At 47.4% G+C, this 16,683-nt stretch overlaps 1 protein-coding gene across 6 annotated transcripts in view; it reads right to left on the bottom strand.

Annotated features, from left to right (window-relative positions):
* Positions 1-16,683, bottom strand: part of LOC308382325 (phosphatidylinositol-binding clathrin assembly protein) — a 63,048-nt gene that overhangs the window by 6,614 nt on the left and 39,751 nt on the right. For 4 of the 6 annotated variants that reach the window (XM_080860042.1, XM_080860044.1, XM_080860043.1 and 1 more), the window contains 9 exons: positions 16,329-16,462; positions 15,333-15,430; positions 14,010-14,108; positions 10,029-10,160; positions 7,737-7,767; positions 7,009-7,144; positions 3,507-3,563; positions 1,392-1,514; positions 1,083-1,172 (listed from right to left, as the gene is read on the bottom strand). In XM_080860042.1, the coding sequence (XP_080716168.1) occupies positions 1,083-1,172; positions 1,392-1,514; positions 3,507-3,563; positions 7,009-7,144; positions 7,737-7,767; positions 10,029-10,160; positions 14,010-14,108; positions 15,333-15,430; positions 16,329-16,462 (900 nt within the window). The remainder of the gene's footprint in view (positions 1-1,082; positions 1,173-1,391; positions 1,515-3,506; positions 3,564-7,008; positions 7,145-7,736; positions 7,768-10,028; positions 10,161-14,009; positions 14,109-15,332; positions 15,431-16,328; positions 16,463-16,683) is intronic. The other 2 variants (XM_080860046.1, XM_080860047.1) reach the window with 2 other exon arrangements.

Here is a 16,683-nt window from a genome sequence, read left to right as displayed (position 1 = left end):
GTGTGTGTGTGTCTGACGACATGACGTATCTGACAAGGTGCAGAAGAAGACTCCTGGTCTAGTCTAGAGGCAGATACTGCTGGAGGCGTGCAAGCCCAGTGGCACTTTGTGCATGGGAGAGCGAGCTTCATGGACTTTGATGCATTTAATGCGGTCAAGCACAAAGCCACTTCTGACCACTGCCAACACACAAACACTTTGTATTCAAACACATCTGTGTTTGAGGATGGAGGGGCTCAAACAAAGGATTTTCTGCAGCAGTCTCTCACACCTACACACACACACACACACTAACACACACACACACACACACACACACACACACCATCCAGATCATTTGCTGTCTGAAGAAGGCCACTGGAGAGCAACGAGATATGCAGGGAACGTGCTGGCTCTAAAGCTTAGCACAGCATTGAGGCACTTGGGGTTCTTACAAGGAGCTTGTTTTGCAAGGCATGATGGATAGAAATAAATAACCTGGTGGTGTAGTTATATGTGTGTGTGTGTGTGTGTGTGTGTGTATACAGGGTGAGCAGGTACCAGGCATTTTGACTGCTGCTACACCCTGGGATGAAGCATGAATTTGAAAGCTTCTCTGCACTCAAGGCCTTGAGAAGCTGTAGGTGAGGCGAGCGAGAAGCTCGATATTTAGCTCGATATTTTGCGTTTTCTTTATTTTTCTTTGGCTCCTTCGCCACCATCGGCATGGTTTAAGGACGGCTCACGTCAATATTCCTGGAGTTAACATGTTGCTTTATCAGACTCATACCCCCACGGGGCCATGGGTAAAGAGGAAGCAAACGCCAAAAGAAATATGAAGACGAATGGATCTTTACTCTGCTCGGTCTTCACTCATCCTTGAAGGTGACTAGCCCAGCGCTCGCCCTGTTTGCAGGAACGCGTCAGTCTAGGGTCGCCATGGCTCCTGACACCAGACTTGTCTGTCACAGATGTTGTGAATGGGAGCAAGGTTCCTTCTTTCCTGCATATGTCTGCCTCTCGAGAGGCTTTCTCTCTGATCAAGACTGGACTGGGTGGGTGGGTGGGGGGGGATGAATGAGGACTGAATGATGGAAACTGACCAGGTGAAGAACTGGTCTTGTGGCTACAGAGCAGAGGTTGCAACTACAGGTCTGGACCCTCTGGTTTGAAGCTGACATCAGGGCAGGCAGCTTAGGCAAAGGGGGTGATCGTGGCAAAGGGAGGTGATCGTTACAATGAGTATGACATCTTCATTTACCACCAACTATTACTTTTTCTCCAATGTAAACACAAGCTACTGGGTGTGTGTGTGTGTATAGATATAAACACTTCAAGTGCTTCCAGTATGAAGCCAATTGTCTGTTCCTCCTCCTGAGGAGGGTCTGAGAGGGGGTGGTGTGTGTGTGTACCTGGGCTCCGGGCATGGGGGCGAAGGGGTTGGTGGGTCTGAGGACAGGCTGGTGGTTGTACATCATTGGCTGGGGGGCCATCACGGGAACCCCGCTCATGTGCTGTCCCATGTGTTGGGGGACCTACCGGAGGGAGAGAGGGAGAGAGAGAGAGAGAGAGAGAGAGAAGGAGGGAGAGAGAGAGAGAAAAAAAAAGAAAGAAAGAGAAGGTGGGAGGGAGAGAGAGGGAGAGAGAGAGAGAAGATGAAGGGAGAGACCAAGGGGTGGGGTGGAGTGGATGATGAAGATGATGATGATGATGATGATGAGCAAAAGGTGGAAGGAGGAAGAACAGAGTGAAATAAAAGAGGGAAGAGAGCGAAGGACAGATGAACAGAAAGGGTAGAGAGAGAACCAGAGATGGATGATGGGCAAGATGGAAAAAAAGAAAAAAGCGTGAAGGGTAGAAACAGTTGGGGGGGAGAAGCAAGAGGGGGGGAGAAAGAAGGACCGATTAAACAGACATTAATAAATAATCGCTGTGTGTAAGAACACACACACACACACACACACACACACACACACACACACACGTGCACCTCTCCCTTGAAATCTTTCACTCATACATACAACATGAATTATAAATGATATGCACACATACAGTACATGGGAGTCGTGTACCTGACATGCCCTACAGACTACACACACACCAAGCGCATGTGTAGTGTAGAATACTGTGATATAAGGTATTAGTATGTGTACACATCCCTGATGGTCTTATGACTCTAAAGAACTGAGTTCCACAGGTCAAGCTCTATACGGGTTCAGACCAGGAGTGTAACCATGTCCACACAGCGATGATGTCACGCCATGTTTTTCCAGCAGAACCCCCAGTGTATTTCTAGCACAGGGATGATTCCCAAACCAGACCTATCCATACAGAGAGTGTCTGTGTCTGTGTCTGTGTCTGTGTCTGTGTCTGTGTCTGTGTCTGTGTCTGTGTCTGTGTCTGTGTCTGTGTCTGTGTCTGTGTCTGTGTCTGTGTCTGTGTCTGTGTCTGTGTCTGTGTCTGTGTCTGTGTCTGTGTCTGTGTCTGTGTCTGTGTCTGTGTCTGTGTCTGTGTCTGTGTCTGTGTCTGTGTCTGTGTCTGTGTCTGTGTCTGTTGGGGGAATCACATTCTGCCCACATCAAATCCTGTTGCGTAATGAACATGATGATCACACTATGGGAAATGGGATTATGTGGGAACCTGGATGGGTATTATAGTAGTTGTTGTTATTCATGTATGTGTGAGACTGGTGTGAAAAACCCCATCGACCGCTACGGAGAGATTTCATCCAAAAGAACATTCCGTCATTATCGCCATGCCAACAGAATCCCTCACTAGCTTCCTTCATCTACCCCACTATGAAGGAGTCAGACAGCAGAGTGTCTTACTGTAGAGTTTTTACCTGGTTGCTGACATTTAGTCAGATGAGTCATGATGTGCTCCACTGACAAACACCATATGGGTGACTACTGACCATTTTGGGGACTATCCCGCTATAGTGAAGAGGCTGAGCTGCTTTCTGATAGCACTGTATGTTCAATGTCTTGTATGAGTTGATATAATGACGACGTAAAGGATCATTCAGATACTAATTCTAGATGTGATGACACTAATGATGGCATAATAATTATTATTATTATTATGATATTGAATTGTGATCTCTGTGGGAAGTGTCATCAGTACTTTCTAACTGTAGTTTAAACAATGACCTTGTGACTACAGCCATACTATCCCTATTCATTTCCTTTCGTCTCCTTGTTGTCTCCATCCTCTCCACTCTGTGTGGCATCTCATGGGCTCTGACTCTCCATTGAATAGGCCATAGGTAAGGCCATAGGGTCAGCAGGGTCTCTTAGCTTTTCTGTATGTATTTACTCTCTCCACACGTGCACAACTGTTGGATAATACGATCTGTGATTTGGACACGAAGATGGTCCTACCTAAACTGTATTATTTAAGAATTAAGAAAATCTAAGAATCTTTTGGACAATTGACACTAAAAGAGAGGTGTGTGTGTGTGTGTATGAGAGTGAGTGTGCGAGTGTGTGTGTGTGTAATAAAAAGCCAGACAGGTTGATGGGACCCACCATTCCATACACAGGCACTTGAGGTGTCGTCATGGGGAATGCCATTGGTGCTGGAGCCTGCAGAGGAGAAACACAAAACATCCATGAGAGACGGAGACGGAGAGACTGAACCCTGACCTAGCCATAACACATAACCACACACACACACACACACACACACACACACACACACACACACACACACACACACACACACACACACACACACACACACACACACACAGTTAACAGTTAACTGTGGAGGAGGGCTCCAAACAGCGTACACATCCACACCCTGGCCTGGGTTCTTTACAGTATGTTTACACACACACGCGAGTGTGATCTTCAGGTCATGCTTCTTTACAGTATGTTTACACACACGCCAGTGTGATCTCCAGGTCGTGTCCAGTGTGAACCGAGCTGGGAGCCTCAGATTGGAGCCAGAAACATCTTTAGGTAAACCGGTGTGTAGGAGAACACTGTGGAATGTTCCACCAACTCCAGAGAGCCCCATGGGCTGCTGTTACTCTGAGGCCAGTTTACGAGCTCCTGACTGCACATGCTGCTGCTGTTACTCTCAGGCCAGTTTACGAGCTCCTGACTGCACGTGCTGCATAAGGCTGATCAGCAGCGTTTCTGTTGTCCGGTAATTACCGGTCTTTGTCCGGAAAAAAATTAAAATGTCCGAAAATATTAGATCTCACCGGTCAAATTGTCTGATTGGAATTTCTTAAAAATCTCGTCCAGCAAACACAATCTGAATTAGACCACAATCCTTATATTTAGGCCTATAAAGCAAACGTGCACTGCCCTTATTATGTTTTAAAGGAACAGGCTATTCTGCCGCTTGAAAGTTATTAAACAACACACATATGCTGCATTTTAAATAAAGCGCAAACCGTCGGTTACAAACGGAGCGAACTGAGTGATAAGTATCAAACATGGCCAAGCAGACTAGCCTTAAAAGTTTTTTTTCAGAGGCCAAATGCAACTGATGAGGATGAACCTGTAATACCTGCAGTGTTGCACGCGAGACATTTCATTATACTGTCTATGTCCGTGCGTGAGAGCGCGAAGTTGCGTAGAGGCCGAGGGCAGACAGACAGATAGAGATTTTGAAAAATAGCTCGCAACATATTGAAAAAAAGAACTGGACAAGTACATTTTTTGGAGCTGTGAACTTAGTTCAAAATGTAAACTATGAACTGAACTAGTTCATGTAGAAAGTGAACTTTCCAAACATTGAATAGCCTACCTGAAGCCCTAGATGTTCAAACAGCTTTACCAGAGAAAAGGCGTTTTGTCCGAATGAAGTTCCCATGGCTAAGGTGCGAAGTAATTGATGGTAACAGTAAAATGTTCTGTTAGCTCTTCGAAATGGCAGGACAACGCAACGGATTCATAAGAGGGTCTAATCATTTTAGAATCTCCGCTGTCATTGAACATAGTCAGAGAGCAATGACCTTGTTGCAGCGCTCAATTTTACACAGCAGGCCATTTATTGACGCGCATCAGGCATTTATGTTTTTTCCCCATTGTAAACGTTAACGTTCCCAATCTAAACGTCCTCATTATGTAATTCTTTAAGCTAAACATGGCGTCAGTTTTCTTCAATAGGCTAATTTAGAAGCAGAAATAGATATATGACCGGCTTATCATTAAAATGTCCGGAAAATGAAAACTCTGCCGGTCATTTTGACCGGCAACATTTTTCTCTAGCGGAACCTCTGCTGATCAGGCCTTCAACACAGGAGGGAGAGGGACTCCATAGCAAGGTACAGTCTAAATACACAGCACATGCAACGATCCACAGCGCATGGAGAAAAACTCTATGGCCTACAGTAAACTACACATACAGTACCAGTCAAAAGTTTGGACACACCTTCTCATTTTTTAAGATTTTTTTTTTTCTTTACTTTTATTATTTTCTACATGGTAGATAACACTTCTTTTTGTTAAGTACATCATTCCATATGTGTTCTTTCGTAGTTTAAATGTCTTCGGTATTAATCTACGATGTAGAAAATAATAAAAGTAAAGAAAACACTTCTCCATAAAATGTAAGGTGTGTCCAAACTTTTGACTGGTACTGTATATGGGTAAGAAGAGAGGACTTCCTCATCCACTGAGCAGAGAGTGACGAGCTAGGACAGATTTACAACAACAAACAGCTCAAGCCCTGATTGAGAAAGTCCTCACAACACCCCCGTACGCTGGCCATCATGTGGAAGAAAGGGAAGTAGTGGAGGGGGGAATTAAGGGAAGTTCAGATTGGATTACTGGTAAACTGGGCAGGGTCAGCAAAAAAGCATGGTTTTACTTACATAACCAGTACTTACATAACCAGTATAGAACATTCCATTCTGCAGCGAAGCACAGACGAACAGAGAGAGAGAAAGAGAGGTGGGGGGGGGCAAGGGTGGGATGGAGAGAGCGACAGAGTGAAAGTAAGAAAGGAGAGAGAGAGAGAGAGAATGAGAGAGAAACAGAAAGGACAGAAGGCAGAAGACATCAGACGCAAAAGCAAAACAGGATGAGAGGGGGATGACCACAAAGGAAGTTAAGCAAGAAAAGAAAGAAAGATTGAGACAGATCAGGAGGGAGGGAGGGAGGGAGGGAGGAAGGGGGAGAGAAGAGGAAGTAGAAGGTTAGTGGCAGTGTCAACAGAGCAAGCCGGGGAAAACAGTTAGCAGCGAGGTCATTAGGCTAAGCTCGAGACTGAGCAAGAGTTGAGAGTGCAAGTTGACGTTTGAGTTTACTTGCGAAAATATTTGTAACACAGAAGTTATGAATCATGTGCGTTCCATGCTGACTTCAGGTCATCCAAGGTGTGTGTGTGTGTGTGTGTGTGTGTGTGTGTGTGTGTGTGTGTCCTCTGCTCAACACGCCTTTACTGGGTGACACATTGTACTGACATGTGTACATGCACATATGCAGGCTTGCTACCTTGTTTCTGATTGTTGGTGTGTGTGTGTGTGTGCAGGCCAGTGTGTATGCATGTGTCCTCACTTACTACGTATGAGAGACGTGCAGTTCTGTTTTTTATGAACACTTGAATGTAGGCATATGTCTGTTGTCAGATGAGATGCCTCAGCACAGCAATACTCTCCATTGAGTGTGACTTAAAAGGGTAGGTCCTCGAAGTGGTGCCAGTGTGGACACTGTGTTTGTGTGTATGAGAATATACATTTGTTTTGTTTCTTATGTGTGTGTGTGTGTGTGTGTGTGTGTGTGTGTGTGTGTGTGTGTGTGTGTGTGTGAGAGTGTGTGAGTGCGCCCATCTATCTTTTATCATGAAGCATGCATTCACACCAGTGCTTAAGGATAACCCAGCTGAGGAATAGTGTGTGTGTGTGTGTGTGTGTGTGTGTGTGTGTGTGCCCATCTATCTATATATATCATGAAGCATGCATTCACACCAGTGCTTAAGGATAACCCAGCTGAGGAAATTGTGTGTGTGTGTGTGTGTGTGTGTGTGTGTGTGTGTGTGTGTGTGTGTGTGTGTGTGTGTGTGTCTCCTTACCACGTGTTGCATGGGCATGGGTTGGGGTGGCATGGGCGCGGGGTTCCAGGCGGTGGTGCTGCTCATGGTCTTGGACTGCCAGTTGTTGCCGCCCGTCAGCTTCTTCTCCATGGGCTGGCTCCACTGCATGTCAGGCCTGGTCACATACACACACATACACATACACACGCGCACACCCGCAATAAAGTAACTCCCTCAGGTGTGTTACATCAGACACACATAAGACATGGTAACCGAGGATGCCAGAGGAATGCCATGGTAACCGGTAATGCCGAGAATAGCCCAAAACCATGACCCATGTAATTGTAGCGAGTGCTGTTGCAAGCAACTATACCCAGAATGGATAGGAAAATAAAAGCGCACACCCACACACACACACCCACACACACACACACACACACACACACACACACAATCTTTGATAAAGGAATGCCTTGAGCAGTTCAGAAAAAAAAGAAAAGAAAAATACTTTTAACACTGCAGAATGCGTTCTCAGACTCGGATCTCTATTTAAAAAACGCACGTCATGCTGGTGACGCACGGTCTCTGTCTAGCGAGTAAGAAGACTAGCATGAGGAGGTGTAAAAGCTAACCCCATAAAGAACAGGCAGGCAGAGAGGAGAGGAGAGGAGAGGGGACGGTCCGCTGGCTTTGGGAAGTCACTGCCAACGATTAACAAAAAAAACTGATAGGGGAAAGCTTTCACGGGCTTCTCTAAAGAGACTTACTTCTTGGCTGGTGTTCCTCCAAACTGCAGATCTGAGAGAGAAAGAGACAGAGATGGGGGGAGAGAGAGAGAGAGAGAGAGAGAGAGAGAGAGAGAGAGAGAGAGAGAGAAGGGGAAGACCAAAGACAAGGAAGGGAGAGACAGAGATAGATAGATAGATAGATAGATAGATAGATAGATGGGACAGTGGTGGAAAGAGTGTGACAGAGAAAAAGATGAACAGAAGGACAAACGGTCACTGACTCTGTACAAGTACATATGCTCTGTACATTTAAACTACTTTACACACGTACATGCTTGGACACACACAGAGCCCACACACACACACACACACAAAGACACACACAGATACGAGGAGACGAGGCTGGCGATGAGCCGGTGCTTTGCAGCAGGGCTGGCAGCTCCATGGGGGCCTGTTCATTTTCATTAGGCAGCTCTTTCATTCATCTCCCTTCATCAGCCTCCATCTCTCCCTCTCTCTCTCTCTCTCACACACACACACACACACACACACACACCTTCCTTCATCAGCCTCCACCTCTCTCTCTCTCTCTCTCACACACACACACACACACACACACACACACACACACACACACACACACACACACACACACACACACACACACACACACACACACACACACACACACACACACACACACACACACACACACACACACACACACACACACACACAGCAGCCAGACAGCCACTCATCATACAGAGAGGGGGAGAGAGAGTGAGTTGGGGGAGAAGAAAGAGATGAAGAGGGAGAGAGAGATAGAGGGACAGAGATGGAGGAAGAGATAGAAAGAGAAAAAGATGGAGGAGGGAAAGGAGGACAGATAAAGAGAGGGGAATGAAACCAATAGGGGGAGAGAAAGATGGAGATGGAGAGAGAGGCCCCTCCATACAAAGCCGAAGGAGAGAGAGATAGAGGGACAGAGATGGAGGAAGAGATAGAAAGAGAAAAAGATGGAGGAGGGAAAGGAGGACAGATAAAGAGAGGGGAATGAAACCAATAGGGGGAGAGAAAGATGGAGATGGAGAGAGAGGCCCCTCCATACAAAGCCGAAGGAGAGAGAGATAGAGGGACAGAGATGGAGGAAGAGATAGAAAGAGAAAAAGATGGAGGAGGGAAAGGAGGACAGATAAAGAGAGGGGAATGAAACCAATAGGGGGAGAGAAAGATGGAGATGGAGAGAGAGGCCCCTCCATACAAAGCCTTTCAGCTACAGCATCTTCAACACCATGCAGACAAGCACAATCTGTTTACAACACGGTGGGTGGGTGAATGTAGAGAAGGAGGAGGAGGAGGAGGAGGAGGAGAGTAAGAGTGGGAGTATGTATTTGATGGGACAGGCACTAGGGAACCTGCAAATCACCCCTGACTACCGTTTACTGCCAATGTGCCATCACAGCAATAAGTATTATGTGCTTACATTACAATGGATGATGGAGAGAGTGTCTGTTTCTGTGTGTGTGTGTGTGTGGGTGTGTGTGGGTGTGTGTGGGTGTGTGTGTGACTGAGTGTAAGTCTGTGTGGGGTGTAAATGTAGGGATGGGAAGGAATGGATGAGTAACATGGCCATAATGAAAATGGTTTAAAAAAAAGGATGGGTGTCTGTGTGAATGGACATTTTTGATGCCATGCATTTATACATGTGTGTGTGTGTGTGTGTGTCTGTGTATGTAAATGTATTTATCTGCACATGTGTGTGTGTGTGTGTGTGTGTGTGTGTGTGTGTGTGTGTGTGTGTGAGCGTGTCTGCATGTAATACATAAAGAGCCCATCGTTTTGGCATTGTCTGTGTGCCTGAATGCAAACTGTACGCATGTGTCAATGCATAATGCATATACGCCCCTCCTTACAAGCCTTGCCAGGGAGGGCCCACTGTAGGTCTAAGTGTGTGTGTGTGTGTGTGTGTGTGTGTGTGTGTTTACTGCCCACTACACAGACCTAGTAAGGCATGCATCTCTAGATTGTGTAACTGCATATGTATTTGCCATCAGGCAGGGAATGGTCCAGCGTCTGTGAGTGTCTGTTCACAGCAGTAAGGGAGGGAAGTCATCCACATGAAACTGCGAGTGTCTTATGTGTAGCCATTCCTTTTCGCTCAATGTGTCTGCACGCATGCATGCACACATGTTGTATTCATGCAAGTGTGTGTGTGTGTGCGCACACACACTCTAGAGGGTGTTCATGCATGCGTGTGTGTGTGTGAGTGTGAGTCTGAGTGTGAGTGTGTGTGTATGAGTACGGAGTGTGAGTGTGAGTGTGTACACTCACTGCCTACTAGGTTGGCCAAGGAGGAGTCCAGGTCGTTGGGGAGCAGCTTGCCCCCGGAGTGCAGGGACATGGGCGGGGCCTGGTTGTGAGCGGACACCTGGGGCTTCAGCAGGTCGCCTATAGTGTCATAACCTGCGGGGACACACACACACACACAATAAGACACCAACACACACACACACGGATATGTGTACATCTAGATTCAGTAGCAGCAAGGCAAGACAAAAAGAAGGGGTTAAAAAGACAGAAAGGACAGATAAAGTGGTCGAAGAGCGTTTGGCACACGGAGGGGATTCTGGGAAAAAGAGAGAGCAGGGCGTGTGACCTGCCTGTTGAGAGCGTGCACACACACACACACACACACACACACAGACACACACACACAGAGAGAGACGATGGCACAAGCTCTGGGAAAGGAGGTGGTAAAAGGAGCATCAGTGTTTCAAGGGCCTTGGGATTACACATAGCTCTTACTCCCTGTCATTCACTCTCGTTTTCTTCAACCATCCTCCTCCTCCTTCCTTCCTTCCCTCCTCCCTCCCTTCCTTCCTTCAATCCTCCCTTCCTTCAATCCTTCCATCCGTCAATCCTTCCATCCTTCTCTGGTGTTTGCTGGCACGTTTCCTCCTGAGGGATTGCCGTTCATATGGTCATAAAACTAATCCATTCAGGTCTGCCAGCGGTGGTGGCGGTGAGCTTGATTACTCCGGTCGGGAGCGCTCACGGTCAATTCCACTGAGTAATTCAGCTCTGTAAACAAGGCCTGTCACTGCTCATTCAGCTAATGGCCACGCATTAGCACAGAGACTCAAGGCCCACCAGGGGAGCGCACGGCCCCCTAGTCACAGAGAAGGATGGCGACGGAGAGAGAGAGAGAGAGAGAGAGATGAAAGAGGGCAGAAGAACGGAAAGTTATAGACTGCGGAGGGTGAGAGAGAGAGAGAGAGAGAGAGAGAGAGAGAGAGAGAGAGAGATGGGGAAGGAGGGAGAGAGGGAGATGAAAGAGGGCAGAAGAACTGAAAGTGATAGACTGCGGAATGTGAGGAGGGAAAAGATGGGAAGTAAAAAAAGGAACAAAAAAAAAACTACGATTGATCGGTAGGACGGGGTGAATAAATATAGAGGCTGGGAGAGAGGAAGAGGCCCAGGGAACGAGGGATGATCGCCCACAGAAAGATAACGAGGAAAGAGCGAGAGAGGGATGCTTCTGCCGTGACAGGAGCACAAGGCAGAACACAAAGCAGATCTAGACCTCAGATTCACACAGCCAGGAGTTTCCTGTTCCTGGGACAGGCTGACAGCCCTAACAGCAGGCAGGCTTAAGGGAAGCGGTCTTACCCACTAAGAGAGACTGCGTGTCAGACAGTGACTTGAGATCTACTGGGCTGCAGGTCTTTAGAGAGGGATAGCAGGGGACTCAGAGACACTGAAAACAAACAGGGGCCCACTGCTGTGTTGCAACAACACACTCACAGCATCTTCATTCACGAGCTCCGGAAACAGCTCAAAACAGAGATGGGGAAACTGCACATTCAACATTGGATGACGGCGCGAATTACCAGCACTATCCAGTGAGTGATGTGATTTTAATACAGTTTCTGAACTACAGACCTTCTTCTGAATTAAATATATAGACCTCTTTAGATTTCCTAAATGGTACATAAAAATAATGCAGATACATTCCCTCAAAACAGTTTACAATATTCAATGTGACTTATTTATGCAACACCATTAACAATGAACACTGTCTGAAGGAGTTTTATTGAACTGCACTGCCTTTTACAACTCTCTTATTCCTTGGAAAACCATTTTAAGAGGAGAGAACAGTGCATCAACGTTTACACAATTTATACAAATTGTCTACAAAGTCTTTTCTAGCCTTTTCTACAAAGTAATTTTAAAGCACTCTCTCTCCACGGGCGCATCCTTCACCTCTGAAGTGGAGGAGGACGCCTGAGCAGCTGAGTGGAGCTGAACACAGCACTGAATGGCTGATCATCACCCCAGCCCACACCCTCCCCTCCCCTCCCCAGCAGCTGGGCAGATGACGTGGAGAGTGAAGAAGAGGAGGAGGAGGAGGAGGAGGAGTAATATTTTCTTAGGCTCAGCTGTAATGGCCACGGGACAGGACAGGACAGGACAGGACGGGACGTGTCTGCCTGGCTAGTTGTGCTGCGACTCCTGGTCAGTGTGCTGACACAAACGGCCGCTGCTGCCGTGCTCGCTCCGTACGGCTTCCTGCTTAGCCAGCAGAAATACAGAGAGGAGGCGGACGGGCGGCGGGCGGAGAGGAGGAAGGAGAAAAACAGAAGAAAGGGGAGAAATAATAGCCCACTCACCAGTTTGGCCAGGAGAATTAGGGTGGGAGGGGTTTGACACCAGGAGGAAGGGTGGAGAGAGAGGGGGGGGGGGGGAGGGAGGGGGGGACAGAATGAAGGATGTTAGAAGGAGGAAGCAAGCTGTCAGTGTGTTTTTTTTGTTTGCTTTGTTTTTTGTCGTTCTGTCGGGGTTTTTTTTGCACAGGAGTAAAGGGGCATGTGATGAATCTGCGACACTGCAACCGAGAAAAACAGACCTCCACGGAAAAAGTGAGGGGGGAAAAAAATTGAGAAAAGGCACGAGGAACTCAGAAAAATGTCCAGTAAGAACAGTGGAACTCAATGAGAAAGGGAGAGAGAGTGAGACAAAGAATGAGAATGATTGACAGGCGTGGAGACCAATCGAAGTGAAATGAAGAGTGATGCAGAAACATGTTCTGACCAGTTGGTAGAGAAGGTTGATGAGGTGTGAAGACAAGATGCCAGCAGCTGACTGTGAGCCATCAATATAACACTCAGCCATACATACACATGCAGGGATGAGGATGTACACAGGGACGCTGTTATTCCCTGAGACGCATCGTCAGGCGTACACACACACACACACGGTCTCATTCCCAGAGATACATGTTCAGACATACATAAATGCAAGCGCAAACGCGCACACACACACACACACACACAGATTAGGATATATACAGACACGTTCTCATTCACCAGAGACACATGTTCAAACATACATAAATGCAAGCGCAAACACACGCACACGCACACACACACACACACAGAGATTAGGATGTAAACATACATAAATGCAAGCGCAAACACACACGCGTGCGCACACACACACACACACACACACACACACACACACACACACACACACACACACACACACAGATTAGGATGTACACAGACACGGTCTCATTCCCAGAGATACATGTTGAGACATACATAAATGCACGCGCGCACACACACAGAGAGTGTTTCGGAAGCAAGAATGACACCAACACAGCGGAAGCCTCGCGGCTTAGGCCAGCAGAACCACAGGGAGCCGCTTAAGCATTAGAACAGTGGACAGGAGGAGGGCGGCTGGAACAGTCCAGCTTTGAACTGTCAGAACCGTTAGAACCGTTAGACTAGAGCCTGAAGGGCCGGCTCACCCAAAACATGGAAAATCCTGCCTTTGTGTGTTCATTCTCTTGCCAGTACAGACCTGAAACGAGATCCCTGCTCTGCTATGCTCTGGGCAGCACAAAAGGAACGGCCCAAAAGGAACTGACCAGAGGGAACTGTCCAAAAGGGAACTGTCCAGAGGGAACTTTCCAAAGGGAACTTTCCAAAGGGAACTTTCCAAAAGGAACTGTCCAAAAGGAACTGTCCAAAAGGGAACTGTCCGGAGGAATCTCAGTGTCCTGCTAGAGGTGACAAGCACTGGCAGTCATTAATGTAGTTGATCACTGTGCAGACGGCTGTTTACTGTATGTAAAACAGAACAGGAAATCCTATCGTGTTGTGCCGCACAGTCAAGGGGAACCTAAACACAGGTGTGTACTGGTATGAGGAGGAACAGGTGACCAATTCTGGGTGAACTGGCCCTTTAAGCTCTGAGCAGGTGGATTGGTTTAGTTCACTGGGTTTGGTGGGTTTGGTTTATTTTTACCAGCTGCAGGTTTGGCATCATTATTGGCAGCTTTGGATCCGAACACAGCGTCAAAATCTACACTCATGGACGCATTCTGACCGGAGCTGCTCTCCACACCTGAGGGACACACACACATACACAGTATATGACGCATGCAGGCAGCTACATATCAATCGCACACACACACACACACACACACACAGTACATCACATATGCATGCAACTACATATCAAACACACACACAGTATCACATATGCATGCAGCTACATATCAAACACACCCACACACACAGTATATAACATATAGCTGCACACACACCTAGCTACATATCAAGAACACACATCACATAAAACACACACACACACACACACACAATCACACCATGCAGACATATATGCAATCACCCAAGAATAAACACAGCACATCAGACCTCACACACAGATATCCACACACTAACACACACATTTAGAGATAATCACCATTACAAATTCTAAACATCCTACAGGCTCCCTCTCCCACTGTCCTCCTCGCTCCTGAAATAGCACCCAGGGATCCTCTGAGGTCTTAGACAGCTTCTTCTACCCCCTTGTCCTTTCCAAATCCCTAATCCCAACCCTAGCCCTCCTTCAGTGGCACTGCTCTTTGGCTTTCTTTTTCTATTTTTATGTTTTGAGGTTATAGCTTTCTCCTGTTGCTATGTTTGGTCAAAACAAGCCAAATTTCACAATTAGTGTGATACAAGGCCTGGTACAGAAAGGCACAGTCTGAATGCGTGTAGCTGTATTCTAGCCAGGTTTTCTAGAATTCTGCTGGTATTCCAAGAAGCGGCGCTCCGACGTGCTCAACAGTAGGTCCTCGGAGTGTTGCCCCGGGCGCTGACCTTACGACCCTGGGGTTAAAGGCTCCGAGCCCTCATCATGTAAACCAAGTCAAACACTCCCAATGGTTCCACGGCACACAGGCAGTGTGGTGTTGGTGCACTAGACTAACACATAACAAGAGCACTACATGGACAGGGGTGAGCGGGTGATGGCACACACACACACACACACACACACACACACACACACAACATGGATGTATGAATACACAAGCGAGTGGCTGAAGTACAGCAAGTAAATGGGATAATGTAAGAAATGTGACACTGATATTGACACAAAAATAACCATCCCAATGATGCCGAGGGTTTCTTTGCAAAGCATTGCAAACAGGATTGCCTCAGGTACTGGCTAGCATGTTTACACATCAAAGAAGAAGTCACTGCTCGTGTCGTAGCCTCCATTGTAGTCTGTAAATAAACAGTGACCACCACGCTCACACCTCAGGGACGGGCCCCTTACCTCCCCAGGCATTAGCGGTCGAGATGGCCGGAGTGCTCTGCACCGCTGGGATGAAGGTCGGCTGGAGGTCAAACAGGTCGCTGGTGAGGTTTGGCATGCTGAAAGAGAGGGGGAGAGAGAGGGAGAGAGAGAGAGAGAGGGGGAGATAGAGAGAGAGAAAGGGAAAGAGAGAGAGAAAGGGGAAGAGAATGAAATATGAGGGAAAGAGTTAGAGCACAAAAATAAGACGATGGGGCAACAGTGTCAAGTGATTAAGTAGAGAAGAGGGGTGCCAGGGAAAGGATGAAAGACAGAGGGAGGGAGAGAGAAAGAGAGAGATAGAGAGATAGAGAGGGGGAGAGACAGAAAGAGATGGAGAGTGAGGAGGAAGGGCAGAGGGAGAGAAGAAGAGCGAGGGAGTGAGAGTGTTCGAGGTGCAGGAATGAGGAGGAGAGTAAGCAGTTGAGATAAGAGGAGGTGTGACTTGCAGTTCTGCTGCCCAACAGGCTCCGATGGAAGCACAGAGCCAGGGCAGCAGATAACAGTGTGTGTGTGTGTGTGTGTGTGTGTGTGTGTGTGTGTGTGCTCCAGTCCAGTTCTACTATCAACAGTTATTAGGCTGCCAGAAGACTGCTCTTTTATTATTACTAGTCTTCCTTATCGTGGCTGTGCCTGCTGCTCTGATCAGTCAGGCTCGTTTGGAGAAAAAACAGTCAGAACGTCCTTGCTTTAGCAGACAGATAATAATAATACAAAAATAATAAAACTTTATTTATATAGCGCCTTTCATGCAAAAGAATGCAGCTCAAAGTGCTTTACATAAGGCAGACAACTCAGACTGCGGATCATTCTAGAACAGACATGGACCGTGTGTGGCGTCTCGTTTCTGAGTTGGTTGACTGCATGCGGATGGCGCTATTGCTATTCTGTCCTGCAGCTTTTAAACTAAGCAGTGTAGGAGTAGGCAACGGCGTATGAAGTACATTGGCACCGAACTGCGTGGCATAATTGTGTTACCTGTTAGTGGAGGGGGTGTTGGCAGCGTTGGCGAAGGGGTCCATGCCGGAGTTGTGGTTGTGGGCGCTGCCCAAGGACTGTGTGGTGGGGGAGGCAGAGGGGGTCTGCATGCCGATCTCCTTCAGTCTCTGGTCCTGCAGGACAGATGGGAGCGGAGGATAGGCCAACAGTTAGAACCAGGTTAGCCCTGAACTGCACAGGATAGGTCAACAGTTAGCACCAGGTTAGCACTGAACAGCACAGGATAGGTCACCAGTTAGCGCCAGGTTAGCGCTGAACAGCACAGAGTAAGTCAACAGTTAGCGCCAGGTTAGCACTGAACAGCACAGAATAGGTCAACAGTTAGCACCAGGTT

This window comes from Sprattus sprattus, assembly GCF_963457725.1.
Source record: "Sprattus sprattus genome assembly, chromosome: 21".
NCBI lineage: Eukaryota > Metazoa > Chordata > Actinopteri > Clupeiformes > Clupeidae > Sprattus > Sprattus sprattus.
The sequence above is the reverse complement of the archived record's forward strand: the minus strand, read 5'-3'. Positions and strand labels throughout refer to the sequence as shown.